General features: G+C 49.0%; 1 protein-coding gene across 1 annotated transcript in view; it reads right to left on the bottom strand.

The window, feature by feature from the left end:
* Positions 1-11,306, bottom strand: part of LOC142570352 (uncharacterized) — a 58,052-nt gene extending 46,746 nt beyond the window's left edge. The window contains exon 1 of the mRNA XM_075678740.1: positions 10,900-11,306. Coding sequence (XP_075534855.1) covers positions 10,900-11,306 — 407 coding nt within the window. The remainder of the gene's footprint in view (positions 1-10,899) is intronic.
* Between the last annotated feature and the right edge of the window lie 16,646 nt (positions 11,307-27,952).

Here is a 27,952-nt window from a genome sequence, read left to right as displayed (position 1 = left end):
AACGCACACATCTGATTCTTGCCTATTCCTAGTTTCTTCTTCACTGTTTTTAGGCTTCCTCCGTTCCTGAGAGCCTGTTCAATTCTATCCATATTATAGTTCCTGATGTCCGCTGTCTTACGCTTTTTGATTAACTTCGAAAGTTCTGCACGCGTTCTATTCTAGCTGTAGGGTTAGATGCTTTCATACATTGGCGTTTCTTGATCAGATCTTTCGTCTCCCGCGATAGCTTACTGGTTTCCTGTCTAACGGCCTTACCACCGACTTCTATTGCGCACTCCTTAATGATGCCCATGAGATTGTCGTTCATTGCTTCAACACTAAGGTCCTCTTCCTGAGTTAAAGCCGAATACCTGTTCTGTAGCTTGATCCGGAATTCCTCTAGTTTCCCTCTTTCCGCTAACTCATTGATTGGCTTCTTGTGTACCAGTTTCTTCCGTTCCCTCCTCAAGTCTAGGCTAATTCGAGTTCTTACCATCCTATGGTCACTGCAGCGTACCTTGCCGAGCACGTCTACATCTTGTATGATGCCAGGGTTCGCGCAGAGTGTGAAGTCTATTTCATTTCTAGTCTCACCATTCGGGCTCCTCCACGTCCACTTTCGACTAACCCGCTTGCGGAAAAAGGTGTTCATTATCCGCATATTATTCTGTTCTGCAAACTCTACTAATAATTCTCCTCTGCTATTTCTAGAGCCTATGCCATATTCCCCCACTGACTTGTTTCCAGCCTGCTTCTTGCCTACCCTGGCATTGAAGTCGCCCATCAGTATAGTGTATTTTGTTTTGACTTTACCCATCGCCGATTCCACGTCTTCATAAAAGCTTTCGACTTCCTGGTCATCATGACTGCATGTAGGGGCATAGACTTGTACCACCTTCAATTTGTACCTCTTATTAAGTTTCACAACAAGACCTGCCACCCTCTCGTTAATGCTATAGAATTCCTGTATGTTACCAGCTATTTCCTTATTAATCAGGAATCCGACTCCTAGTTCTCGTCTCTCCGCTAAGCCCCGGTAACACAGTACATGCCCGCTTTTTAGCACTGTATATGCTTCTTTTGTCCTCCTAACCTCACTGAGCCCTATTATATCCCATTTACTACCCTCTAATTCCTCCAATAACACTGCTAGACTCGCCTCACTAGATAGCGTTCTAACGTTAAACGTTGCCAGGTTCAGATTCCAATGGCGGCCTGTCCGGAGCCAGGTATTCTTAGCACCCTCTGCAGCGTCACAGATCTGACCGCCGCCGTGGTCAGTTGCTTCGCGGCTGCTGGGGACTGAGGGCCGGGGTTTGATTGTTGTATTCATATAGGAGGTTGTGGCCAAGTACTGCACCAGGGTGGCCAATCCTGCTCTGGTGAGAGAGTGCGTTACCGGTTCTGGTCACCGGGATCAGGCCGCACTCCAGGCCTGTTTCTGCAATTTTCTCAACACATGGTTTTTTTTTGTATTTTCCGGTGGAGAATTGCGCGGCACCGGGATTTGAATCACGGTCCTCTTGCACTGGAGACGGATACTTTACCGTCCCCGCAGGAGTTAAATTAAAAATTGAATTATGGGGTTTTGCGTGACAAAACCACTTTCTGATTATGCACGCCGTAGTGGAGGACTCCGAAAATTTCGACACCTGGGGTTCTTTAACGTGCACCTAATTCTAAGTACACGGGTGTTTTCGCATTTCGCCCTCATCGAAATGCGGCCGCCGTGGCCGGGGTCCGATCCCGCGACCTCGTGCTCAGCAGTCTAACACCATAACCATTGAGCAACCACGGCGGGTCCCGCAGGAGTTGTACGCCTCATTTAACCTACAGTGGTGCCCTATTTGATCAGTCAAGGTGGACCAATCTGAGCTCGGTTATACCGCATGGATGGCACTCGGCTAGAGAACCTGGTATTTATGACCTGCACATGTGTGGCCACACATAATTGAGGATATATATATATATATATTTTTTTAGGAGGGTTTCCGTACAGTGATAAAATGAAGGAAAAGACAATAAAAAGAAAGAAAGAAAAGGGGGGGAAAAAAGGAACATAACAAGTGATTTGAACTCGTGATCCTTCAATGTTGCCCGGAAAGGTAGCTCAGTCGGTTGGTTCGTCAAGCCGACGGTTACTTTCAAGCGCCATAGCTCCTGCTCCGAGCCTCATACTTTTGTGGAAAGGGGCTGATGTTGTCCGCGACAGTCGATTTTTGGAAGGCATAATTTCTTGGAAAAATGGCCGCCAGAGGAGCAGCGTGAACTCGAGCGGCTTTAGAGACTAGGAAAACTGCCTTAAAATATTTAGACTTGAGGGGAAGTTTCGTTAACAAACTATAACACGGCAATCAGCACTCGAATACGACGGGAGAAATTATTGAGAGGTGGAAAATTCCCTTGAAATAAATCCGGTTTGCGAGACAAATGCTTGTATGTATTGAATCTCTTAAAAGATGAGGGGGGAAATATGCGCTCACCGAGAGGGCATCGTCACCACGAGACCACCACCAGGCACCTTACTGAGATGGCACGCATAGCGTGGGAAGCTAGCCGCCGGAATAGCTATCTCAAGTACTGCTGCTGGCGAGGGCGAAATACCTTCGTGTAATTATAATAACCCCAATAGGACTAATAGAGCCAGTTTAAGGGCGGAGAAGAAGGAAGGAGAGGAAAGCAATATTGCAGCGCCGTGGTTTTAAAGCGCAACCGTGGTAGGGAAACGGAAGGCGATATAAGCATGCGTGTCCATGATACGCATACGACAAACTGCCTTACAATATTTAGACTTGAGGGGAAGCTTCGTTAACAAACTATAACACGGCAATCAGTACTCGAATATAATTATAACCCTAATAATAATTGTAAATATTCATCTCATCTATAGGATCTAAAGTGCGCGCTGTTTCTTTGTCTCTGCGTGTAGTAGTTAAGAGAGCCAGTTTAAGGGCGGAGAAGAGGGAAGGAAAGGAAAGTCTTTGAAGCAAACTTGCAGCGCCGTGGTTTTAAAGCGCAACCGTGGTAGAGAAACGGAAAGGCGATATAAGCGTGCGTGGCCATGATACGCACACGACAAACTGCCTTAAAATATTTAGACTTGAGGGAAAGCTCCGTTAACAAACTATAACACGGCAATCAGCACTCGAATACGACGAGAGAAATTATTGAGACGAGGAAAATTCCCTTGAAATAAATAAATAAATAAATATATATATATATATATATATATATATATATATATATATATATATATATATATATATATATATATATATATATATATATATATATATATATATATATATGTATGTATAAATACGTGAGGGAGCACGGCTCAGCATCAGGGGGGAGGGGGAGAGAGGGACAAAGAAAATAGAAGTAAGGAAGCGAAGAAAGCCGTCGCAGCGCGCGCCATACCTTTCCTGCCTTTTGCGTCCCCGACGGAAGCGAAACTGATCTGATTTTTCGCGCGCATGGCGTGAGCGCGCAAGCAATCAAACCGCCATATTGTGTGCACTATCACTCACCTACTGTGCTTTGGGAGCAACTGGATTTTTTTTTCTTTTGCGTGACTACATAGCCACCGAAACTTGTGAGCGAACACAAGCTCCGCTTGAAAAAATTGGGTGCTTTCAAAATCCGCGACGTCACAGCGAGATGGTGCAAGAAATGCAAAGCAGCGTCGCCGTCAATCTTTCATTCATGCGTGTTTTCTATACATGGCTTATCAAGCCTCTTCGCACGATAAGAGTGGCCCTTTTTTCCGTAGCGTAATTTTCTCATGCAGCTCAACTCATATTTCTCTGTAGTGTATCTTAAGAGAATTCGAGAGCGATCGAACACCTCAAGACCCGAGAGGAATTCTATAATACGGTTTCTAACTAATGCTTCAGTCATCGCAGGTATTAGTCAAGTCTGCAAACGTTTATACGAAAATGGTTAAAAGCTTTCCGAAAAGCTTTCCGAAGGTTCTTCAGAAGCCGCAGCGCAGTAAAAAAAAAATTTAAGAAAGGATCAAGGCATTTTGGCGGTATGCTCGTCTCCGACGCGGCGGCCCCAGGTTCGAATCCCGCCATGGTCAGACATTTTTTTTTTCCCTCATGCAGCTGATCTCAGGCGCTTTACCACGTTCAAAAGTACGAGTCGGTGAAGCATAACTAGTTATCCACTGTAAAAAGACGAAAGTGGGGGACAGCGAAGTGTGTGTATGCAGTTGACGATATCCCGTATACGAGCTGCTTATATTTGGAGAGCGGTTCTTCTTCATCCCTGCGCTGTGCATGCGAGGTCGCCCAGCGGCAGCACGAGAGCAACGGCCCTGCAGGGTGCGCTGTTTGTAAACAAGGATCGTCGCATGGCCGATAGCGCAGACTGAGATAAGTGCGGCTGGGCGCTTCTTTTGGATAACGAAGTGTGGAAGCCCCACAGGCCGGGTAACTCCTTCAGTTATCTGTGTATGTGCGCGCTGTGCATACGTGATGCCAAATAGGCACTTGCGTAACCTGCGCTCGTTTGCGGTTCTCCGTGTGTTGCGCATGAATTGTTGCGAAAGCGGTCACAAGTGTCGCACTTGCACAAAAGAGACGTACGCAAAAGGTGGTTCTGTATGTGAATGTCGGGAGAAACAATTTGCCCCGCAATATGCGCGGCGAAAACGTAATTGTCATCTTTCTGTCGCCCTGACCTTTCAAGTTAACGTTATTTTTTCTTTTTTTCAACTTGTATGTGCTACGTGCACTTTTCTTTTTTCTCTTCCGAGGGAAAAAAATCCAGATAGCTCGAGAAAGAGAGAGAGAGAGGTAAGAGATGAAGAAAAGGCAGAGGTGTCGGGATGTTAACTGTAGAACGAAACAATAAAATTCAAACAGCGCTAGACGACAGGACTAGAAAGAGGAGGAGACAAACACGGCGCTGAACTTACAACTGTTTGTCTCCTCCTCTTTCTGGTCCTGTCGTCTAGCGCTGTTTGAATTTTGTTGTTATCATGGAACAACAACTCGCCCAATCCGCTGCCCTTCTGTATAACGAATTTGGCTTGCTATCCTGAGCGCGAATAATTCAGATATGAAGGAAGAAGACAGGAAAGTCATATCTGTTGGCCATGGCACCCCACCCCAGAGCCATATGTTCCTAAATTCGTTTCTAATACTGTGTCATATCAGGCCACCGAGAAATTCACGGTGGTCTCTGGGCTGTTGGCTACTGCTGATATCACTGCGGCTAGATATAGGCAGTTTTCTTTGACCGAATAAAGAAAAAGCCTCTCATTAGGAAAATTCACGGACTTTATATGCGTCTAAATTATGCTAGCGACCGGCAATGACGTATTGCCCGACGATTCGTAGTGTCTTTTATAAGGCTGCGTTGCTGTATACCCCACCGTTTAATTTTTACCAGGTCAATCGAAACAACTGCAACGGGCTGTGAAGGTTTGCAGTTCAGTACCCCTGCAAGCCGATCGTAACAGGGCACAGAGCGGGGAGGGGCAGTGGATGTGTAGCCGCGGTTGCTAAGGAGAGCGAGCAGTCTGCTGCCTTGGGCGCAGCACATCGAGGCGGAAACACGAAGTCTATGCTGCGTGGCAGAAGACCAGTTGCCGTTCCCAACTATGTTCACCCCCCCCCCCAAGTACTGACTGGTAATTATTAAGGCTCTGTTAATTGGCTAAGTAAAGAGTTCAGTTTCTTGTTCAAGGAATGTCCACCTCTTCCAGTAAGCTACTTAACTGGCGTAACCGGCTGCACCACCTTCCACAGGCGTCTTCCCTTTAATTCTATTGGCAGCCACACGCGATCTAATGGGAGCGACAGAAGAAATGAAGTTCTGACGCAGCACAGGCCGTGAGCATGCATGCAAGCGCCGCGCTAAAGAGAAAATTCTGCAGAACCCGTCTCGCGATGACTGTCGATGGCAATGCTTTTAGCATTGAACCAATATAGCGACGAAACGTATTCCCACCGTCGAAACGAATTAAGTATGAGGCGTGTGTACTGCACCGGGACTCCTATACCGCGCGTCCCTAATTTAGTCCCTAATAACACTCGGCGCCACCTGGCGGTGCTACCGCGAAGCCTGCGCTTGGCCTCCGAAATTCGTGGCGCGCCGGTTGCATGCGAACGCCCAGAATTGACCGTTGGCTTGTCGCGCACCAACAGTGGCACATACTCAGAGACCCAAGTTGGCAAGAGATTCATTGAAGAGTGGCAGATACCGAGCGTATTCATGGCGCAGCTCGCTGAAGCGTTGGCGTAAGAGGTTTTCATTGAAAAGCGGTACATACCCAGTGCATTTGTGGCGCAGTCGAAAGCGCCGGGTTGCTGTCCATGAGGAGCCCTTGTGACGTGGGTTGGATTCCGCCCAGCATCAGAGTAATGTAATGGATCGTTTTCGTCACTGTAGAGCGGCACATTCCCATGGCACATTTATTTATTTATTTGTTTGTTTGTTTGTTTGTTTGTTTGTTCCTCAAATTCCCACTAGAGAGGAGTGTTATATTGTAGCACTCTTCAATGAAGCACACTAAACACACTGGTTTATTGTGGGCGAACTTGTGCCCGGAAACTCAATATTAAGCATTCACACACTTTTTAAAAGAGGAGTTAACAGCAGCCTGTTCCACAGTCAACCGCGTCTCTCCGCCGAACGCACTTCTCACGCGCCCCGAAGGCCAAGAGCCACGCCGTGGCTTCTCATTGGACGGCAGTCTCGGGCGCTGCCGTGAGCGCGTGCACGGGAGACACGCGCTGTATCGCCACGCGCGAGGCGTTGCTGGCGCTCTTCTAATGGCGATGCGACGAGTAATGGGCTTTAGCGATGAGACGCTTGCAAAGGTGCCTCACGAGAGTGCTCGTACCTGGCATGTGGAGAGCTCTCTGCGGCATTAGTCCCCCTCCGAAATCGCATCGTCCCGATGCGTATGAAACAAATTTATCTATAGAAGTGTTTTCATTGCCTGTCGTAGTAAGGCTTCATGCGGACTACGTGTACGACCTCCGCATGGATGTGCCGCTTTGATCGCTCTTGCTCATGAGGGATGACTTCGTAATTCAGGTCACCTACTCGGCGAATAACTTCGTAAGGTCCAAAGTATCGGCGAAGGAGTTTTTCACTTAGTCCGCGACGACGCACTGGTGTCCATACCCACACTTTGTCGCCCGGGTGGTACTCAACTTCTCTGCGGCGCAGGTTGTAATAGCTTGCGTCCCTACGTTGTTGCTGGCGGATACGGAACCGTGCCAACTGCCGGGCTTCTTCAGCTCGTTGTAGGAAGTCGTCGACGTCGTACGGGTTGTTGTTTTCATCATCTACCGGCAACATAGCATCCAGTGTGGTTGTTACTGTGCGGCCATAGACCAGTTGAAATGGAGTGACCTGGGTTGTCTCCTGTACTGCCGTATTATAGGCGAAAGTGGCGTAAGGCAAGATTGCGTCCCATGTCTTATGTTCGAGGTCGACATACATGGACAACATATCGGCCAGGCTTCGGTTTAGACGTTCCGTCAGGCCGTTTGTTTGGGGATGGTATGCAGTGCTTTTTCTGTGACTGGTGTGAGTCATCTTCATCAAACATTGCATCAAATCAGCAGTGAAGGCCGCTCCTCGATCGGTAATCACGACCATTGGTGCACCATGTCGCAGTACTATGTTACAAACGAAGAAATTTGCAACTTCAACTGCCGTTCCTCGCTCAAGGCAGCCAGTTTCAGCATATCGTGTTAAATAGTCCGTCGCTACTACGATCCATCTCTTCCCTGACGATGATGTTGGGAACGGGCCAAGAAGATCCATCCCAACTTGTTGAAATGGAGTCTTTGGTGGGTCTATGGGCTTAAGAAGTCCGGCCGGTTTCACGGGAGGTGTTTTGCGCCTTTGACATTCGCGACATGTCTTCACGTAATGCTGCACCGACGCTAACAATTTAGGCCAGAAGTATCTGAGACGAATTCTGGCGAACGTCCGGCTGACACCTAAGTGACCCGAGGATGGTTCATCATGGCAAGCTTCCAAAATTTCTGGTCTCATGGCTGACGGTACGACGAGCAAGAATTTTTCCTGGTTGCGTTCAAAGTTTCTCTTGTAGAGCGCATTATCTCGGAGACAAAATGACGATAAACCTCTCATAAACATGCGTGGGACTTGGACGTCGTATCCTTCGAGGTGTTTGATGAGTGGCAGCAATTCTGTGTCGGCCCGTTGACGCTCGGCGATTTCCGAAGCTGTCATCGCTGTAAGAAACGGGAAATCCTCTTCTACTGAAGGAGTCGACTCCACTGGTGAGCGGGACAAGCAGTCAGCATTGTTATGTTTTCTTCCAGACCTGTACACGACAGTAATGTCGTATTCTTGGAGCCTGAGGCTCCACCTCGCAAGTCGTCCAGATGGGTCTTTTAGGTTTGCCAGCCAGCAAAGGGAATGGTGATCGCTGACTGCACGGAACGGCCTGCCGTGCAGGTATGGTCGGAACTTGCTGATGGCCCATATGACAGCCAAACACTCCTTTTCCGTCGCAGAGTAATTTGTTTCAGCTTTCGAGAGAGTGCGGCTAGCATACGCTATGACTTTCTCTTCCCCATTTTGCCACTGAACTAAAACCGCGCCGAGACCGAGATTGCTTGCATCTGTGTGGACTTCTGTGTCCGCTGTCTCGTCGAAGTGGGCGAGGATCGGTGGGGCTTGCAATCGTTCCTTTAGTTCATTGAAAGCAACCTCTTGTTCAGCATGCCACATGAAGGGTACGTCTTCTTTAGTTAGTTTCGTCAGAGGTTCGGCAATTTTCGAGAAGTTTTCTACAAATCGCCTGTAATAAGCGCATAGTCCCAAAAATTGCCGTACCGTCTTCTTGTTTGTAGGCTTTGGGAATCGTGCAACGGCAGCAGTCTTGTCGGGATCCGGAGCAGTACCTTGCGCGCTAATTACGTGACCCAGGAAACAAAGTTCTTGAAATCCAAACTGGCATTTTTCCGGTTTAATGGTTAAGCCTGCCGAGCGGATGGCTTGAAGCACTAAACGCAGCCTCTGGACATGCTGGTCGAATGTTGCAGAAAATACCACTACGTCGTCTAGGTAAACTAAGCATGACTGCCATTTAAGACCCGAGAGGACACTGTCCATCATGCGCTGGAATGTCGCCGGCGCACAGCAGAGGCCGAATGGAAGCGCTTTGAACTCATACAGGCCATCTGGGGTTACGAAAGCAGTTTTTTCACGGTCTCTTTCGTCTACTTCAATTTGCCAATATCCGCTCTTGAGATCTAATGAAGAGAAAAATTTTGCATGTCGTAGGCGATCCAACGTGTCATCAATGCGGGGAAGGGGGTATACATCCCGCCTGGTCACACTGTTCAATTTCCGGTAATCAACACAGAATCTCAATGTATTGTCCTTCTTTCTCACAAGGACTACCGGCGACGCCCACGGGCTGTTTGATGGCTGAATGACATCGTCCTCAAGCATCTCTTGCACCTGACTCTTTATGATCTCTCGTTCAACCGGTGACACTCGGTATGGATGTTGGTATACTGGCCTGGTCGCTTCGTCTGTTATTATACGGTGTTTAACAATTGGTGTGCGCCGTACCTTTGACGAGGTGGAGAAACAATCTGCGAATTCATTTATAAGGTCCTCCATCATTTCTTTCTGGGCTGGCGTCAGACTTTGGTTGATCGCAACTGATGCTACGGCGTCATGCATAGTTTGGACAGCAGGTGGCCTTGACGCTAAGCTACATACATCTGTGACCGCAGTAGCGCTGTGCAGGAAGGCGATGGTTGTGTTCTTTGCGACGTGCTGAAATTCACTTCCGAAGTTCGTCAACAATACATCAGCACACCCATCGCGTAGTTGAACAATTCCTCGTGCTACGCAAATGCCTTTTTTCAACAGTAGCTCGACGTTGGCCTCCACTATACCTTCCGAGTCGTCGAATGCTTCGTTTCTTACGCGAACCAGCATGCTGCATCGTGGTGGCACGGTTATGTCATCGTCGGTAATCCGCAAGGCAACGTGTTCTAGCTCCTCCGACTCTCGCATGTCTATAGCCTGCTTCGTAGAAAATGACACGCTAGAATTCTGCAGGTTGATTATGGCACCATTTGTTAGGAGAAAGTCCATTCCGAGTATTACCTCCTTCGAACATTCTGGCAGCACGACAAAATCAGCGACGTAAGAAAAACCCCGAATTCCGATTCTCGCTGTACATCTACCCAGGGGCGTAATGAGGTGCCCACCAGCCGTACGTATCTGGGGTCCACTCCATGGCATCAAAACTTTTTTCAATTCCTTGGTGAGTGCATATCTTACGACGGAATAATCGGCACCTGTGTCAACTAATGCACTCAATTCATGACCGTCTATTGTAATGCGCAAGTCCGAAGAAATTCTCTGTTCACTTATCTTATTCATCCGCTTCTGTTTGTCGCGGCTGCTCGGAAAACTTGACGGAGGATCTTGGCTTTTTCGAACGTCAGCGGCCTCGCCTCCACAGGTCGCTCGCTTCAGTTTTCCGGACGTGGGCTCAGTGAACGACGCCTTGGTGAAATCGAGGATGGCCGTGGACTTGGTGATCGGTAGCGTGCAGACGTTGATGTTCGGGGCTGGTGTTGGTATCTAGCAGCCGGATCTTGTTGTCGGGTCAAGTAGTCCTGAATTTAGGTGGGTCTTTCGCCATTACGGGGGCAAGGCGCATTTATCGTAAAGCCGCGAAGACCTGCTCTGCGATATGGGCACATTCTGTATAGGTGTCCGGCTTCCCCGCAGTGGAAACAGAGTGGTGTCCGGTCGGGTGTACGCCACACGTCGCTTTTTCGTGGCCTCAGCTCTGCTAGAAGGGGTCCACTGCGCAGAGTCGGCTGGCGGCTGCTGGGAGTCGCGAATGGAGGACAATGCCCGGTCGGTTGACATAACACATCAGCGTACGTTGGCACGCGACGTACGGGAGGTGGTTGGTCATGATGAACAGGTGGTTCCTCACGGCCTGGCTGCAGAATGGCGTGGCGAACTTCATCTCGAATGACGGCGGCGAGAGTTGAGACTGTCGGCGTGGCTTCCGGTAGCTGCAGCTTTCGAAGCTCCTCCTTTACGATTGATCTCACCAGTTCTCTTAGTGCTTCGGTGTTACTGCCTGGGCCTGCTGACAGGATATCGGCCGGTGCGCTGGTGACATCACGATTGTAGTGATGGGCACGCTGCTGAAGCGCCTTCTCTATGGTCGTCGCTTCGGTGCGAAACTCGGCAAGACTGTGTGGTGGGTTGCGGACGAGTCCTGCAAACAGCTCCTGCTTAACGCCACGCATCAGATGGCGTAATTTCTTCTCTTCGGTCATGTTTGGATCCGCGCGCGTGAAGAGACGGGACATATCCTCGATATACATGCCGACACTTTCGTTAGTGCGCTGGTTTCTGGCTTGCAGAGCGTGCTCTGCCTTCTCTCGCCGATCGGTGCTGGCATACGTGGCAAGCAGCTGTCGCCGAAATTCTTCCCACGAAGATAGTGTCGCTTCATGATTGACGTACCACGTCCTCGCTGACTCTTCTAACGCGAAGTACACGTTGCGAAGCTTCCGCGTCTCGTCCCAGCCGTTGAAATCTGCCACTCGCTCGAACTGCTCTAACCAGTCTTCCACATCTTCGAACGTATCGCCGTGGAAGGACTCGGGCGTGCGTGGTGGGTACACGATGAGCTGGGATGATGTCACTGGGGTGGTCATGGTTGCACCGTCGCTGGTAACTGTTGCCCGCACTGCTGCAGCAACAGGAAGCGGTCCGAACTCGGGTGGGTCTCCTCGGATGCGGCGGCTTGTGCGCTGGTGTACTGGAGTCAGTTCCCTGGGTTCCAATCGCTGAGGGTCGGGGCTCCGTTCTCTTACGAACTGGGGACTTCCAATCATACCCCGGCACCTCCACCAGAAATGTAGCACTCTTCAATGAAGCACACTAAACACACTGGTTTATTGTGGGCGAACTTGTGCCCGGAAACTCAATATTAAGCATTCACACACTTTTTAAAAGAGGAGTTAACAGCAGCCTGTTCCACAGTCAACCGCGTCTCTCCGCCGAACGCACTTCTCACGCGCCCCGAAGGCCAAGAGCCACGCCGTGGCTTCTCATTGGACGGCAGACTCGGGCGCTGCCGTGAGCGCGTGCACGGGAGACACGCGCTGTATCGCCACGCGCGAGGCGTTGCTGGCGCTCTTCTAATGGCGATGCGACGAGTAATGGGCTTTAGCGATGAGACGCTTGCAAAGGTGCCTCACGAGAGTGCTCGTACCTGGCATGTGGAGAGCTCTCTGCGGCAATATGAGGGGTGGGCAGCTTCGAAGAAGAAGGTGTTCGATAGCAGACTTGAACTCAGTCGCACTGGAGTGGTCCGCCGCTTCTTCAAGCAGATCATTCCAGTCTCTCGCTGTACGTGGGAAAAACGAATGCAGATGGGATTATGTGCGCGCATGCGGGGGTATACTGACTTTGAATGATTAGTCCGGTATGAATGGCGGTGAGCGGACGATATGACGCTGTTACCAATCGGGGCATGATAAAACTTGTGATACAGAATGAGCCTGGACACTTGACGTCTCGTTCCTAGACTAGAAAGGTTCGCATTAGATTTTAGCGCTGTGACACTATAGTATAAGAAGAATAGTCACAGAAGATAAATCGGGCCACCGTTAGCTAGTTACCCAAGTTGGCGTCAAAGACTTTCATTAAAGAGCGGCACACACCTACTGGTACGTATACGTACAGTGACCCAAGGTGGCATCAAGGAAGTTTATTGAAGGCAAGCGCAGACCGAGTGGCACACACCCAGTGCTTCAAGTCGACATCAAACGGTTTCTTCGAACAGCGCGTGCCCACTCAGTCCCGCATCTACACCCATGTCGGCGTGAAAGACGTTCGCTGAAGAGCGGCACATCTACACATTGCCACATACTTAGTGGCCCCACTTGCTTGGACGGTTGGTTTCGAACTCTGTCCCTTCATCACATCAGCCCGGTGCGCTTCCGATTCGACCATGGACTACCCAATTATCCAGGCATATATAGGCGGGAACACGGTTAGAGAGATATAGATATATAAACAGTGTGGGTCTCGCGCTACTCTCACGGTGCGCACGCTCTGATATCTCGCGCGCCGGGCTGCGGGTTCGAGCACTCCGAGTCGCCATGCATACGCAGGGCGCCGCGTCCGCGCCTGCTCCGGCTCCGCTCCGTGAGCCGGCGCGCCGCTTCGCGCGCACGCGCCCCGCCGGCCTCAGCTGGCGGAAGGCGAGACCGCGCGCGCAGCAAGGGAGACCCTAGGCCAAGCACTCCGGAAAGAAGAAATAACCTTTATCATGCTGGCATTCGATGCAAACACAAGTTTAAACAACACGTCCGAATCTAAATCTAATTAAGACACAAAACATGGCCAAATGGTCGTCGGTGGCGTCACTAACGGCGCACCGTGACAGAGAGAACAAAGAACAAAGAACCCAGCAGTGAGAGACCGCTCATTCTTCGGCCAGCGCCTGCCATCGCGCACCCCAACAACAGAGAAAATGTGAACAGAAAGAAACAGACGGGTGCACGATCGGAAGACGCTGCCTCAGGACATCGAGGCGACGGAAGAGTGCGCGCGCCCGCAGAGGCCGGGACCCCGACTAGCCGAAGTAACCATCGGTCGGCGGTGGACAAAGGGTGCCGCCGCCGGCAGAGAAGAACACGTGCGCGCCTTCCGACGCCCAGGTCCCGACTCCAGGTCCCGTCTTGCGCGAGCGTACCCGGAGCGCACGCAAGCAGGGCCCGAATCCCGCCAAAATGTCGGCCAATGGGTGAAGCCCGTTGACTTTCCCGTGGGCGTGATGACAGCCAAGTGATAGTGTTTTGTGACCCGCCGCCACCCTTTCCAGGCAGGGAGGAGAGGGACACGAGGCCCCTGAAAACGCAACGCGACGGCTCCACGGAACCACCGCGAGCGCCCGAAACCCCACAACAGTTTGCTGTCGGCGGAAACTGCTTGAAGTATTCTAAGAATGCGAATGCATTAAAAGAGTCCAACGAGTGCAGTCTCATTTTTCCGTCTCTTCGTTGCGAACGAGCAACTCCCTAACTCGCCGACTGATCGAGCTATACACCTGGCCGCGTGCAAACTGAAGCCACGTACTGCAGGAGGCTCGCATTTTGGGATGGTATGACGTAAGGATTCATTTCGCTCGATCCTATTCCTTTCGCATGATCCACAGCTCATGGTTGGCCGGTACCGGTGATAACATTGGCGGAGCGCTGCTAGGACCACTGATGAAGCGCGAAAATGATTCACATTGGAACAGAATCGTTACATTATCGCTATCCTGTAATCTTCGTGGCCTTCGTGGTCCTTCTTTTTTGTGTACACGTGCAATCTGCACTGCTGTTCAAATTATGCCTGTAATATTTGGCATATGTTGCGGCAGTTCTGGAGGCTGTGTCTAACGTCGTTCATGCCGCGATCTTGTAGCGACGCCATCCGCTCGATTCTATGGCGCTCTTATCATCCACCGTTCACGGCCGGCTTGTCCCGTTGATATCGCTGGTGGAGCGTCGTTCTGACCACTGACGAAGCGCGAAAACCGCTAAAATGAATATCAAGGCATCATCGCTATCCGTAATTCTGCCAGTATAATCTCTCCGCATGGTCACGCAGTAAAGCCCCCATATGGTAATTTCGTTACTCGGACTCGATTCGTGCGTTAAGTTTTTTTTCGACCTGCCATTCATCCGAGGCGGCGGGCACTGTACCAAAGATCAGCAACCTCCCGCCCTCCCCCTCCCCCCTTTCTTTTTTTCGCAGCGAGTCTACTTGGCCGAATCAACATAAAGCCTCATTCGCTATGCGGGAGCGATGCTTCGCCTGCCGCTTGTGCGCTTCGCGTGAAGCCAACTATCAGGGTGGGACGTGTACACCGTTTATTGCAAGCGGGAAAAAAGTGCGTGGAAACAAATGGGTGTTACATAATAGCGTTAGAAAGCATGGGAGAATTTGGCATCGCACACACAGACGCGTACACGAGCGAACAGGCATACAAAAGGAGACCAATCAACCCAGATGCGTTGAAATTGAAATTGGGGGGGGGGGGGGGGTCGTGAAGTGGGCGTCTGTCTTTATTATAACGGCAGCGCTAATGGGGCGGCGACACAGAAAAGATGGAACACATGCTACAAGCACTGAGCTAACAACTGGCAGTTTATTGCAAACTGAAAAGTATAAATGTAAAATTTTTCTTCTGCGTGCCCACCCCGATAAGCTCGTGACATCATCGGGGCTCTCCACATGAAGAAGAACCATAAATCTTGCATTTCCGCTCTTTCTATCAGCTTGTTCAATTGCGAAATCTGCCTTCTTGAATGGTGCGGCCAAAAGAAACAAATCGGGGAAGTCCGACCGTATAGCGAGCGAAAATGTTCGCTTTGTATTAGCCACCAACGCCTAGTCGTTCGCGTGTACAGTCACGCGAACTGTGTCGCGTTTGTAATGTCGTGTTCGTGCATTCCAGTGTGCCGCTCCTAAGCCTTTCGCAGGACGGTCCCGCAAAGTGGTGGAGGCAGCGAGCGCGCGAAACGTCCACACCGCCCACCGACCTCAAGCCAAAGGGCAAGTGCCTATTCCCTTCCGTTCCCGAGTAACCGCGCCGTTAGGTGGCGTTAGCATCGCAACACTCGCGCTATCTCTCAAGCTGATCTGCAACCACACCGCCCGCCGCCGGCGTTCATCTACGCGCAGAACCTGGATTACAGGAGACGCGACAGCTATGCGGGGGAAACAACATTAGGGGACGCGTGGGATCCGAGCGTCTACACAAGTACGACGTGCACACAAGCTGCAGACATGACGGCTTCGAGTTGCTAATAGAATATGCGAGAAAACATAAGCATGTTACGCGGGAACTGAAAGACAAAAACCTTTCTTCAACGGCCGTTTGTGTTCTGTCTGAGTGGCCGTGACCCCGGCCGCTAGGTGGTGGTACCGTTAGCACAGCATACATCCTCATTCTTGTAGGCCCTCTGCCTAGCGCAAGTGCGTTATTGAACTAATTGAATTTCTCAAAGTAAAATGCGTCAGAAAATTCGCTAAGTACGACTTACACACAACCTGCAGGCATGAAAGAATCGGATTGTAGTTCGAATATTCGAGAAAGCAATTCTGTTACGCGAAACTCAAACACAAAGCCTTCCAGCTGCCGTCTGTTTTTGTGTGAGCAACGCGCACACGGATAGGAAAGATTCAGACTATCTGGATGCTAACAGCTTCGCTAAAAAAAAAATGAAAAAGTATCCGAGGTTCCTGGTGAAGGGCCTATAACGGCGAACGAAAGCACTAAAGGAGGCGACGGAATACACAGCACCAACAAACAGTTATCCAATGAAATGGAAGACATGTGGAATAAAACACTTATGATATGATATGACATGTTTATTCGGATAATCATGTAAAAATTGTCCAGGACGCTTGTGAAAGGGCAAGTAAACACCAGCTACCCTTACGCAGAACACTCAGTGTGAATAACAAAAGAGAAAACACTCATCACTGTATACAAAAACAAAAAAAGGAGAGAATTCTTTTTAATGCGGCAAGGGAAATCGTACTATTTATTTCGGCAATCGGCGCGTAGTTTAGACAGCCGGCACGTAGCAATCGGCAACTGGAACTGCTTGAGTATCTAGCGCTTTCATCACCAAGCGGATGCAAGTCTGGACACGTCCGCTGAATTTGGTGTGCGCGCGCTTGGAACGGTGCCTTCCTGTGTGCGCTCGACAAAGGCTCGCCCTATATCGCCGGATTCCACGTGACCGGAGCACAATTGCAAGCCACTCCAGTCCAGCCGTGAATGTTTTGCGCGATGACTTCAGAACGATATGGTAAACTGTTTCAAACGGTGACGAAATAGAAAAGTGTCTCATTAGGGTAATGGGCCTTTATCGCGAGCGCAAAGGGTGCTTGCATTGCAGATATCTGCGCACGCATCTCTTAGCACAACGTAGCAGTATGTGTGCTGTCCTCACGTGGAATAGCTAACCGAGAGGAATACTTGCCGCGGACGATAAGTCACCTTGGCTGTTGTTGAGCACAAACTCGCTGTTTCGATGGCCTCGGCAACTGTATTCGGATAAATTCTGCATCCAAAAAAAAAAAAAAAAGCTTGCTCAGCTTGCACTATTGGGGCAATGCTGGAGTTAACAGCGGAGCTTGTGATCACCTAGCTTTTACGTGGTTTGCTTAAGTTTTTTGTAGGTTTCGCGTGGTTACGCTAGGTTTTGCTGGGTAGATGTCTCGGCGGGCTTGACGCGGGAAATTTTCGAGCAGTCGCAGACCGGGATCGCTTTCTCGGCGACGTCGTGCGCTCAGGCGCTGACTCTCGCGTTTCCTGAACTCGGGATCCTCGACTCGGCGTCGCCTCTTCTCAGCCGCAGCTTCGACGCGGTCTTCCGGATCAGCTCGGCGGTGACGCATCGCTTCTCGCTTGGCAGTGCGGCGCTCTTCCTGGTAAGCCGCTTCTTCTTCGGGAGTCCGGACTTACTTCGGTCTTCCCATGGCGGCAGCACGTACGCACGGAGTAGAGGAGGCGAGAGGTGTGTCGCCGCGCCGGCTGTTCCGAGCTTTTACTCCGCCTTACGCGCGTGGGGTGCTAGGAGAGAGAGAGTAAAACATCTTTATGGAGGTTACGTGGCTCGGTGCTCTGGCAGGTGGTTGCTAGGGGATGCGAGGCGGCGCACAGCTGCGCTGAGTTTTCTGGTAACGCTCCGCGGCGGAACTAAAGCTTAAAAAGCTCCGCTGGTAAAATATGCTTCTATACTGTAGATGTATACGTTACAGAACTTCACGTTATCTGAATTAATCCGGAGCCTTCCATTAATTCTCCATCCAAGCCCAACGGCTTGGATGGAGAATTATAAATAAATAAATAAATAAATAAATAAATAAATAAATAAATAAATAAATCTCATAGGTAACGTGGCACAGTATTGGAAGCGACGTAGAAGGAGCGCTGATCCACTATACCATACGGCACAGGTGAAGTCGGAAGATGCAAAGGCGAGCCCGGCATCAGGTATCTCCGCTGCACACCAATATGTTCTGTGTGTAATGCCCCGCATGACTTGTAGTGTCTGTGCCTGCAGCTGCTTTATAATTGCTGTTCAGGCAGTCCCCGTTCGCATCGCGACACGGTGCCTCGAGTTGTGGGGGCTGAAACGACGTCTGTGCGTTGCATGCAACGAAGCCGCTTCTATATCTTATTTTGTGTTGTAGCGAAAGCTGAACGACAAGGACAACAGAAAGGCACATCTGACACACAAAGCGCTGTGTGTGTCAGATGTGCCTTTCTGCTGTGTCATTGTCGTTCAGCTTGCGCTGCAACACAAAATAAGGTATGCCGTACCAACAAGGTCCTGTAGCTATCCTCATCGCTTCTACATGTTTCTTGGGATGTAAATGTCTTAACTAATGTTCCGACCGGGGTCCGATGATTTAGGAAGTTCACGCGCCATGAAGGAGTCGAGATTGTATGCCTTGACCTGGCATTCTTCAAGATGTATTAGAACACACATATATATTTACAGGATTTACAAGGGCATATAGGAAGGATACAGAGATGTTCACTTCAAGTTCAAGCTGCCGATCTACACAAAGCCATTGTATCTTTTATCCCTTCCGTCGTGCCAATCACGTCACATACCCACAATCCCATGTTAGGAGATGGGTTACGTCATCTTCGGCCAAGGTGGCATTGCTGAACCACCACCACCACCACCACCACCACTTCACCAATCCATCTTCACAGAGTGGAATGGTTGTCATTTTTTTTTCGTAATCTTTATTCATATAATATGGCGATACGATGTAACATAGCACTGTTATCAGGGAATACATGATAACGTTGTTACCACTCTTAATGTCGCCGATACATCACACACATCAAAGAGTATTGGAAAGTACCGATTTGTCAAATGAAATATGGCGAATCGATGCTTTAAAAACCATACCTACTTCTTTTTCTTTTTTGAAGGAGAGATCAATATAACAACTGTCAGTAAATACACACTACGGTGTATTTTTGTGACGCATTCATTATACCATTTGTTCTATGCGGATGTTCTTGTCTGAACACATTAGGGGCATTTTATTTATATACCCCTCAAATTCTCTGTATTTTATGTATATTTTTCTCCAACAGAGAATGTATGAGACAATAGTTCGTGTCTGAAATTTTGATAGTGAAATGTATGCTGTCTTCTTTTTGATGTTTTAGTGCTCACATAATGTTTGTAATGTTAGAAGGTGTATTTCTGGTTTCTCAGCTACTGTCATCATCATCATCAGCAGCAGCAGCAGCAGCAGCCTATTCATGTCCACGGCAGGACGAAGGCCTCTCCCTGCGATCTCCAATTACCCCTGTCCTGCGCCAACCGATTCCAAATAGCACCCGCAAATTTCCTAATTTCGTCACTCCACCTAGGCTTCTGCCGTCCTCTACTGCGCTTCCCTTCTCTTGGTACCCATTCTGTTACCCTAATCATCATCATCATCATCATCAGCCTGGTTACGCCCACTGCAGGGCAAAGGCCTCTCCCATACTTCTCCAACAACCCCGATCATGTACTAATTGTGGCCATGCTGTCCCTGCAAACTTCTTAATCTCATCCGCCCACCTAACTTTCTGCCGCCCCCTGCTACGCTTCCCTTCCCTTGGGATCCAGTCCGTAACCCTTAATGACCATCGGTTGTCTTCCCTCCTCATTACATGTCCTGCCCATGCCCATTTCTTTTTCTTGATTTCAACTAAGATGTCATTAACTCGCGTTTGTTCCCTCACCCAATCTGCTCTTTTCTTATCCCTTAACGTTACACCTATCATTCTTCTTTCCATAGCTCGTTGTGTCGTCCTCAATTTGAGTAGAACCCTTTTAGTAAGCCTCCAGGTTTCTGCCCCGTAGGTGAGTACTGGTAAGACACAGCTATTATATACTTTTCTCTTGAGGGATAATGGCAACCTGCTGTTCATGATTTGGGAATGCCTGCCAAACGCACCCCAGCCCATTCTTATTCTTCTGATTATTTCCGTCTCATGATCCGGATCCCCCGTCACTACCTGCCCTAAGTAGATGTATTCCCTTACGACTATTGTAAATTGCTGTTCTCTCCCGAGACTGTTAAGCATTACTTTAGTTTTCTGCAGATTAAATTTTAGACCCACTCTTCTGCTTTGCCTCTCCAGGTCAGTGAGCATGCATTGCAATTGGTCCCCTGAGTTACTAAGCAAGGCAATATCATCAGCGAATCGCAAGTTACTAAGGTATTCTCCATTAACTTTTATCCCCAATTCTTCCCAATCCAGGTCTCTGAATACCTCCTGTAAACACGCTGTGAATAGCATTGGAGATATCGTATCTCCCTGCCTGACGCCTTTCTTTATTGGGATTTTGTTGCTTGCTTTATGGAGGACTACGGTGGCTGTGGAGCCGCTATAGATATCTTCCAGTATTTTTACATATGGCTCATCTACACCCTGATTCCTTAATGCCTCCATGACTGCTGAGGTTTCGACTGAATCAAACGCTTTCTCGTAATCAATGAAAGCTATATATAAGGGTTGGTTATATTCTGCACATTTCTCTATCACTTGATTGATAGTGTGAATATGGTCTATTGTTGAGTAGCCTTTACGTTACCCTAATGGTCCAGCGGTTATCTAGTCTGCGCATTACATGACCTGCCCAGCGCCATTTTTTTTTCTCTTAACGTCTATTAGAATATCGTCTATGCCCGTTTGCTCTCTGATCCAAACTGCTCTCTTTCCGTCTCTTTCTGTTATGCCTAGCATTCTTCGTTTCATCGCTCTTTGCGCGGTCCTTAACTTGTTCTCAAGCTTCTTTGTCAGCCGCCAAGTCTCTGCGCCGTATGTCAGCACCGGTAAAATGCACTCATTGTATACTTTCCTTTTCAATAATAACGGTAAGCTCCCATTCAGGAGCTCACGATGTCTTCCGTACGCGATCCAACCCATTTTTATTCTTCTGTGAATTTTCTTCTCATGGTCCGGGTCCCCTGTGATTAGTTGACCTAGGTAAACGTACTCCTCCACAGACTCTATAGAGGCTGACTTGCGATCTTGAACTCTTGTTCCTTTGCCAAGTTATTTATCATTAGCTTTGTCTTCTGCATGTTAATCTTCAACCGCACTCTTACACTCTCCTTGTTAAGGTCCTCAATCATTTTTTGTAACTCGTCCGAAGTGTTGCTGACTAGAGCAATGTCATCGGCAAACCGAAGGTTGTTGAAGTAATCGTAGTCGATCTTTACTCCTAAGCCTTCCCAGTTTAATAGCTCGAATACTTCTTCTAAGCACGCATTAGAGAGATTGTGTCTCCTTGTCTGACCCCTTTCTTTATAGGCATCTTTCTACGTTTCTTGTGTAGAATTAAGGTGGCTGTGGAATATCTGTAGATATTTTCCAGGGTATTTACGTAAGTGGTCTATACTCCTTGATTGTGCAATGCCTCTATGACTGCTGGTATCTCTACTGAATCAAATGCTTTTTTTCGTGATCTATGAAAGCCATATAGAGAGGTTTCTTGTACTCTGCGGATTTCTCGATAACCTGATTAATGACATGGATGTGATCCGTTGTAGAGTAACCTTTCCTGATGCCAGCCTGCTCCCTTGGTTGACTAAATTACAGTGCTGTCCTTATTCTATAGGAGATTATTTTGGTAAATATTTTATATAATACTGGAGTAAGCTAATGTGCCTATAATTTTTTAGTTCTTTAACGTCGCCCTTTTTGTGGATTAGTATAATGTTTGCATTCTTACAGTTTTCTGGGACCCTTGCAATCGATAGACACTTCGTATAGAGAGCCGCCAGTTTTCCTAACATCATGTCTCCTCCATTTTTGATTAAATCGACTGTTATTCCATCCTCCCCTGCCGCTTTTCCCCGTTTCATGCCTTGCAAGGCGTTTTTGACCTCATCTCTAGATATAGGATGAGTTCCTGTATACTGTTCATTATTGTTTTGAATAGAGCGCTCCTTAGTCGTCTGGGTACTGTAAAGGTCAGTATAGAATTCTTCCGCTGCATTTACTATATCTTCGAGATTGCTGATGATATTGCCCCGCTTATCTTTTAGTGCATACATATTGCTTTGTCCTATGTCAAGTTTCCTTCCCGCTGATTTCAGGCTGCGTCCATTTTTTACGGCTTCTTCAGTCTTTCTCACGTTATAGTTTCGAATATCACTTATTTTCGCCTTGTTGATCAGTTTTGACAGTTCCGCGAATTCTATCTTATCTCTTAAGTTGGACACTTTCATTCTTTGTCGTTTCTTTATTAGGTCCTTTGTTACTTGGGAGAGCCCTACAATCTGTACTATCAGCTCTGCGTCGCGGGCCATTCGAACAGCTCGTATTCGATATTAGGTGCCTACTCCATACATCACAGGAGAAAGGACACCACGTGACGTTTCAGTGGCTGCCAAGTCACTGCGGCGTCACTGGAAACGAAGACGCCGATAATGCCACTCGGACAGCTCTTGAAGACGCACAAGAAGAGGCCATACCGCTTTCACGATCCGACGCAGCTAGCAGACTTTGAGTGCTTGCACAGGAGATCACGCTCTCTCTATGGTGCACACCAAACAGCCAGACCAACCAGAGCAACCGTCAATACCACCTGCCCTCTTTGATGCATCTCTATGGGCCAACTGGACTCCGCCGAGGAGAGGCGACTCTGCTTTATCGCTTATGGCTAGGGGTGGCTTTCACGAAATCGTACTCATTTCGCATTGGAATGGCCGACAACGCTCTCTGCAATGCCTGTCTTTGCGAGGAGACGCTGGAACACATTCTGTGCGACTGTCCTGAATATAATCTTCAGCGACAGTCCCTGGCATCCGTTCTAGCGCAGCTTGACACTAGAGCATTGTCCCTCGACACGATTTTCACATGCCGCCGACAGAAGACATCGCAGGTGAAGGCGACGAAGGGACTACTTCGGTTTTTGAGGGAGACGGGATCGGACAAGCGGCTGTGACAGTGATATCACGTACCATGCCAGATTGATGGACTCTAACGGACGATGTGTGTGTGCTGTGCTATGCGATCTCTCTCTCTCTTCCCCTTCCCCATCTTTCATCGCCCCCATCCCTCTCCCATGTGTAGGGTAGCACACCGGTTATGCTAAACTGGTTAACCTCCCTGCCTTTCCTTCTCCCCTTTTTCCTCCCTTCCTTCCTTGCCTACTGGTTGCCTTGCCTCTCACTTCAATTGCTGCCTCTGAAGCCAGCCTCGTTACGGTTTCATTCATTACCTCTATGCCACCATCATCACCTCTCTGTTCTAAGGCTGCATATTTGTTTGCATGTACCAGCCTAAATTTGTCTGTTTTTACCCTTACTGCCTCTAAGTTGACCTGTTCTTTCTTGACCAATTTTACTCTTTCTCTGTTTAAATTGAGGTGGATCCTGGCCCTCACTAACCTATGATCACTACATTTTACCCTACCTATTACTTAAACATCCTGCAGTATGCTGGGATCGGCAGAAAGTATGAAATAAATTTCATTTCTTGTTTCACCATTAGGGCTTTCCCAGGTCCATTTTCTGTTGCTGCGTTTCCTGTAAAAGGTGTTACTTATTCTCAGCTTATTCCTTTCTGCGAATTCTACCAGCATCTCACCTCTGGCGTTTCTAGAATCGACACCGTAGTTGTCAATTGCTTGTTCACCCGCCTGCTTTTTCCCCACTTTTGCATTGAAGTCCGCCATTTCTACTGTTTACCGCGTTTGCACTTTTCTCATCGCTAATTCAACATCTTCATAAAACTTATCTACTTCCTCATCGTCGTGACTGAACGTTGGAGCGTAGGTTCGTACTATCTTTAATCTATACCTTTTATTGAGTTTGATTACGACTACTGCTACCCTCTCATTGATGCTGTAGAATTTGTCAATGTTGCCCGCTATGTCTTTACGGATTAGGAATCCTGCCCCATATTGCTTCTTATCCGGGAGACCTCTATAGCAGAGGACATGGCCGTTATTCAGCAATGTGTAAGCCTCACCAGGTCTTCTAATCTCACTAAGGCCGATAATATCCCAACCAATGTTTGATAGTTCTTCGAAGAGTTCTGCTAAGCTTGCCTAACTCGAGAGGGTTCGGGTGTTAAACGTTGCAAGGGTCAGTTTCCATTGGGTGCCTGTCAGGACCCAGATATTCTTAGCACCCTCTTGCGTTGCAAGTCTGACCACCTTGAAGCTAAACATTTCGACAGAATTGCCTGTCTGGTTGGGAAATTGATGGAAAACAACGGAGAGCATCGAGGAGAGAGCTCTAAATACTTTTCCCCCGAAACCAAAAGTCATCCTCAGGTATGTGGATGATTGCTTCTGCATCGTGAAGAAGGGGCAAGTCGAAAACCTGCAGAAACACTTAAACTCCATGGACCCGGATTTGCAGTTCACATATGAGCTCGAACAGAACGGATCGTTCCCATTCTTAGATGTACAAGTTACGCGAACAGACGGCATTCTAAAATTTTTAGTCTACCGAAAACCAATTCTCACAGACCGCTACCTTCATTTCCAATCCGATCATCCGGGAAACCACAAGGCGTTTGTTGTAAATTCTTTATTCAAACGAGCCGAAACTCATTCCTCATCGGAATCGGATGAAAAGAAAAACAACCAGACAAAAAAAAAAGAAGAAACAAACTGCGGCACCGTCAGCCGTTGACTTCTCCCCAACCCCAGAAGCGAGTGTCCATCTCGTACGTCAGAGGTACCAGCGAAGCGCTCAGCCGAATATTTAAAAAAGAAGGCCTCAAAGTGGCGCACAAGCTGATAAACACTTTTAATATCCTCCTCCCTAAACCAAAAGATCGTCCACCTAAAAGAAAGCTCAAGGCGTCGTCTACAAAATTAGCTGTGCCGACCGTCCGGCGTCGTACATCGGCGAAACCAAAAATCTAAAGGAAAGGATCAGACAACACGAGAACGACGTCAGAACATGTAACCGTATACGCAGCGCCGTCGCCGAAGAATCTGAAGACGCCGACCACAAAATTGCTTTCCAGGAAAGTGAAATCCTTCAAACAGAGACGAACTCGCGGAAGAGACTACTACTGGAGTCATGGCACATTCAGAATACGGGGGCTAACGTAAACCGTGTGAAGGGCAATCTACCCTCGGTGTACGTCCATGGCCTTGGCGACATGACGAAAAGAAGAGAAGGACGCCCAGCGAAGCAGACTCCCGCTCGGTTCACCAACACAAAAACGTCGGCGCGTCCCTGTAAGCCCCACCCCACCCCCCACCTCCCAACAGCGGACCTCGCGGGCCTAAAGCCCCTGCATCTACGCGCCACCGCCGCCTGGTCGGCGGAAACGTGTATGGAAGGGCTTTACGCTAGCCAAGCTTCCCCAGCACCGGTCATCCCAGCCCCTCAGCGCCACGGCAGCCGTCAACACCCCCCCCCCCCAATTTTTTTTTGTTTCTCCCCACCTTCCCGTCTGTGTAGTGTCTCCCCACTTTCCGCGCTCCCCCTTCCTTTCTTTACAAAGTACCCTTTAAAAGCTGCACACCGCCCCCCCCCCCCCCCCCACAGAACAACCCCCTGAAAAAGGAGCCGAATGGGTTCCGAAACGTCGGGCTAATAAAATTCACTTATTTGGTTGGAGTCAGTCCGCCTTCGTCAGATGCTCCGCAGCCACTGGGGACTGAGGGCCATTTCATTGAGGAGATCATTTCATTAGGGAGGTTTTGGCCGAATACTGCACCAGGGAGGCCAATTCCTGTACTGGTGAGGGACTGTCTTTGTTCAAGCTTAGTGGGCCTTCCTAATTCCTAATTTGGTGGTACCGGGATTAGTATAGTCCCACTCGCTCTCGACATCTTCGCCGGTGTCTGGCGCCACTCCAAGCCTGCAGATGTAGTGCACTGGAGGATGTCATATGCAGACACACCATCGTTTAAAAAAAAGCGGGAAAAAAAGAAAAAGAAACAAGGAGGCGGATTTGCACTTCCGACTACCGCAACCGAGCATAAGACATAGCTCAGCAAAATAATGTCACAGGCGGCTTGGCTACCTTGTCGCCGACAAGTACGGCCCAGAGGGCCCTACATGCGTAAGAGATCCGCTAATTTGTCCTCCCTTTACGGGTTTTTGCTGATCGGTATAGGTTGCACGACATAGCGTAAATTCTCGGTTGCCCTAGCCTCTTGTTTCCCGCATCTTACGCATGCACGCGAACTTGAGTGCGCCTAGGTACACGATGCATTTTTGCTAAATTTGAACAGCGATTACGACTTGTGGGTAAAAATAAAAAGGGAAAAGTTTTTCAGCGCTTACCAAGAGGCCGCCAGTGTCGCATGATCCGCTCGTCGCGTCTGCTTGTTTCTTGTCGTCCGAACACTCGCGTTCACGGGTGGCCATTCAGAATGTTCAGTCGCACGACCGTGCTGAGATTCGCACAAAGCAGGCGACCTTGACGGCTTTCAGTGGTGTCTTCATGCTTACTACAGCTTTGGACAGTGATTATACTAGAGCTAATGAGAAGGTGGGAATGGGGGAACCACGGCGCTGCAACATAATTGCAGCGCCGTGGTTCTGAAGCGCACGCGCGGGAGAGAAACGGGAGATATAAACGTGCGTGGCGAGTTGAGACTTGAGGAAAAGTTACATTGACAACAGATAACATGGCGAACAGCACTCGAATACGACAAGAGAAATTATTGAGACATGAACTTGAACTAAGTATGGTTTCCGAGGGAATTTTCCATGTCTCAATAATTTCTTTTGTCGTATAAAACGTGCCCGAACCTCTGTCAAGCGAATTCATTTTGACATTTAGTTCGGGCTTTTCCCCATTCAAACATGGAACCCCTTTCCTCCCAACACACACGCACGTCATTATGCACGAATAGGGAAAGATGGAAACACACCGAGGAGTCAACATATGCCTCCGACACCGGCGTGGCAGTTTGGCCCGTCGGTGTCCCACGAGAGTTGTTACGGCTGCCACCTGTTGTTACGAGCTGGTACCAGTTGTTACGGGGACGGGGTTTCGGCGACCTTCAACAGCGTCTGCTTGGAGCTCGAACCAGATTGACCATAGGAGAGGGTCCCGCAGGGAAGACGAGATAATGTAAAATCAAATAACAGAAGTTTTAATAGATCTTTACGGGTGAGCGGTGCGTTCCAAGAGAAAAAAAATACAGAAACGTTCGGCGTGCGTGCTCCTGCACGTAAGGGCAAAGAAGATGTGTCCGTGGCGTCTCACTGACCTTCTTATTCCTTACGCCATCAGGGCAACCGCATTCTCTCTTGCTTCCTGGTAGAGGGCCTTGTCAGCACACTGGTCAGTTCACACAGAGCAGTACGGAGGAAGACCACTCCCTGGCAATCCACACAGAGGAATACGGAGAAAACCCCCTCGCTGGTGTAGAGGTGGGGAGCGTAGGTAACGTCGGGTGAACACACTGGGCAACCGACACGCTCTAATTCCGAGAAAAACCACTGCCTGGCGTAGACGGGGTGAACGTAGGACAAAGGAGAGTAGGATTTGCAGTGGCGCATAATCCTGTCTCGCACACACACGACGGACAAGTATTTTCATGTTGACCAGCGTGACGATTAGGCACGTCGTGTCTCGGGCGTTTGACATCCGTTTGCTTTAACACGGTGCTTATGTTCAGTTCGCTCTTTTAGTCACCCCAGAGATTGGAAGGAAAAAGCCCGCAGGTCACCGACGGGAGTCCCCTCACCCGGCCCTCACAGTCGATGTGCCTTGACTGCAACCTCTCCGTGACCATCTTTTGCTCGGGCCTTCTCACCTCGTCGTTAGGGCAATTCGTCAGTCAACCGCCGCAAATTTGTGCCCCGTATCGTGGGTCAGGGGCTGGTGCCGAGGAACCAACGCACGATCGCAACATTAGACTGTGTGAATAACCTTTATGTGGATGTA

The sequence above is a fragment of the Dermacentor variabilis genome, chromosome 2 (genome assembly GCF_050947875.1).
Source record: "Dermacentor variabilis isolate Ectoservices chromosome 2, ASM5094787v1, whole genome shotgun sequence".
In the NCBI taxonomy this organism is placed as follows: Eukaryota; Metazoa; Arthropoda; class Arachnida; order Ixodida; family Ixodidae; genus Dermacentor; species Dermacentor variabilis.
The sequence above is the reverse complement of the archived record's forward strand: the minus strand, read 5'-3'. Positions and strand labels throughout refer to the sequence as shown.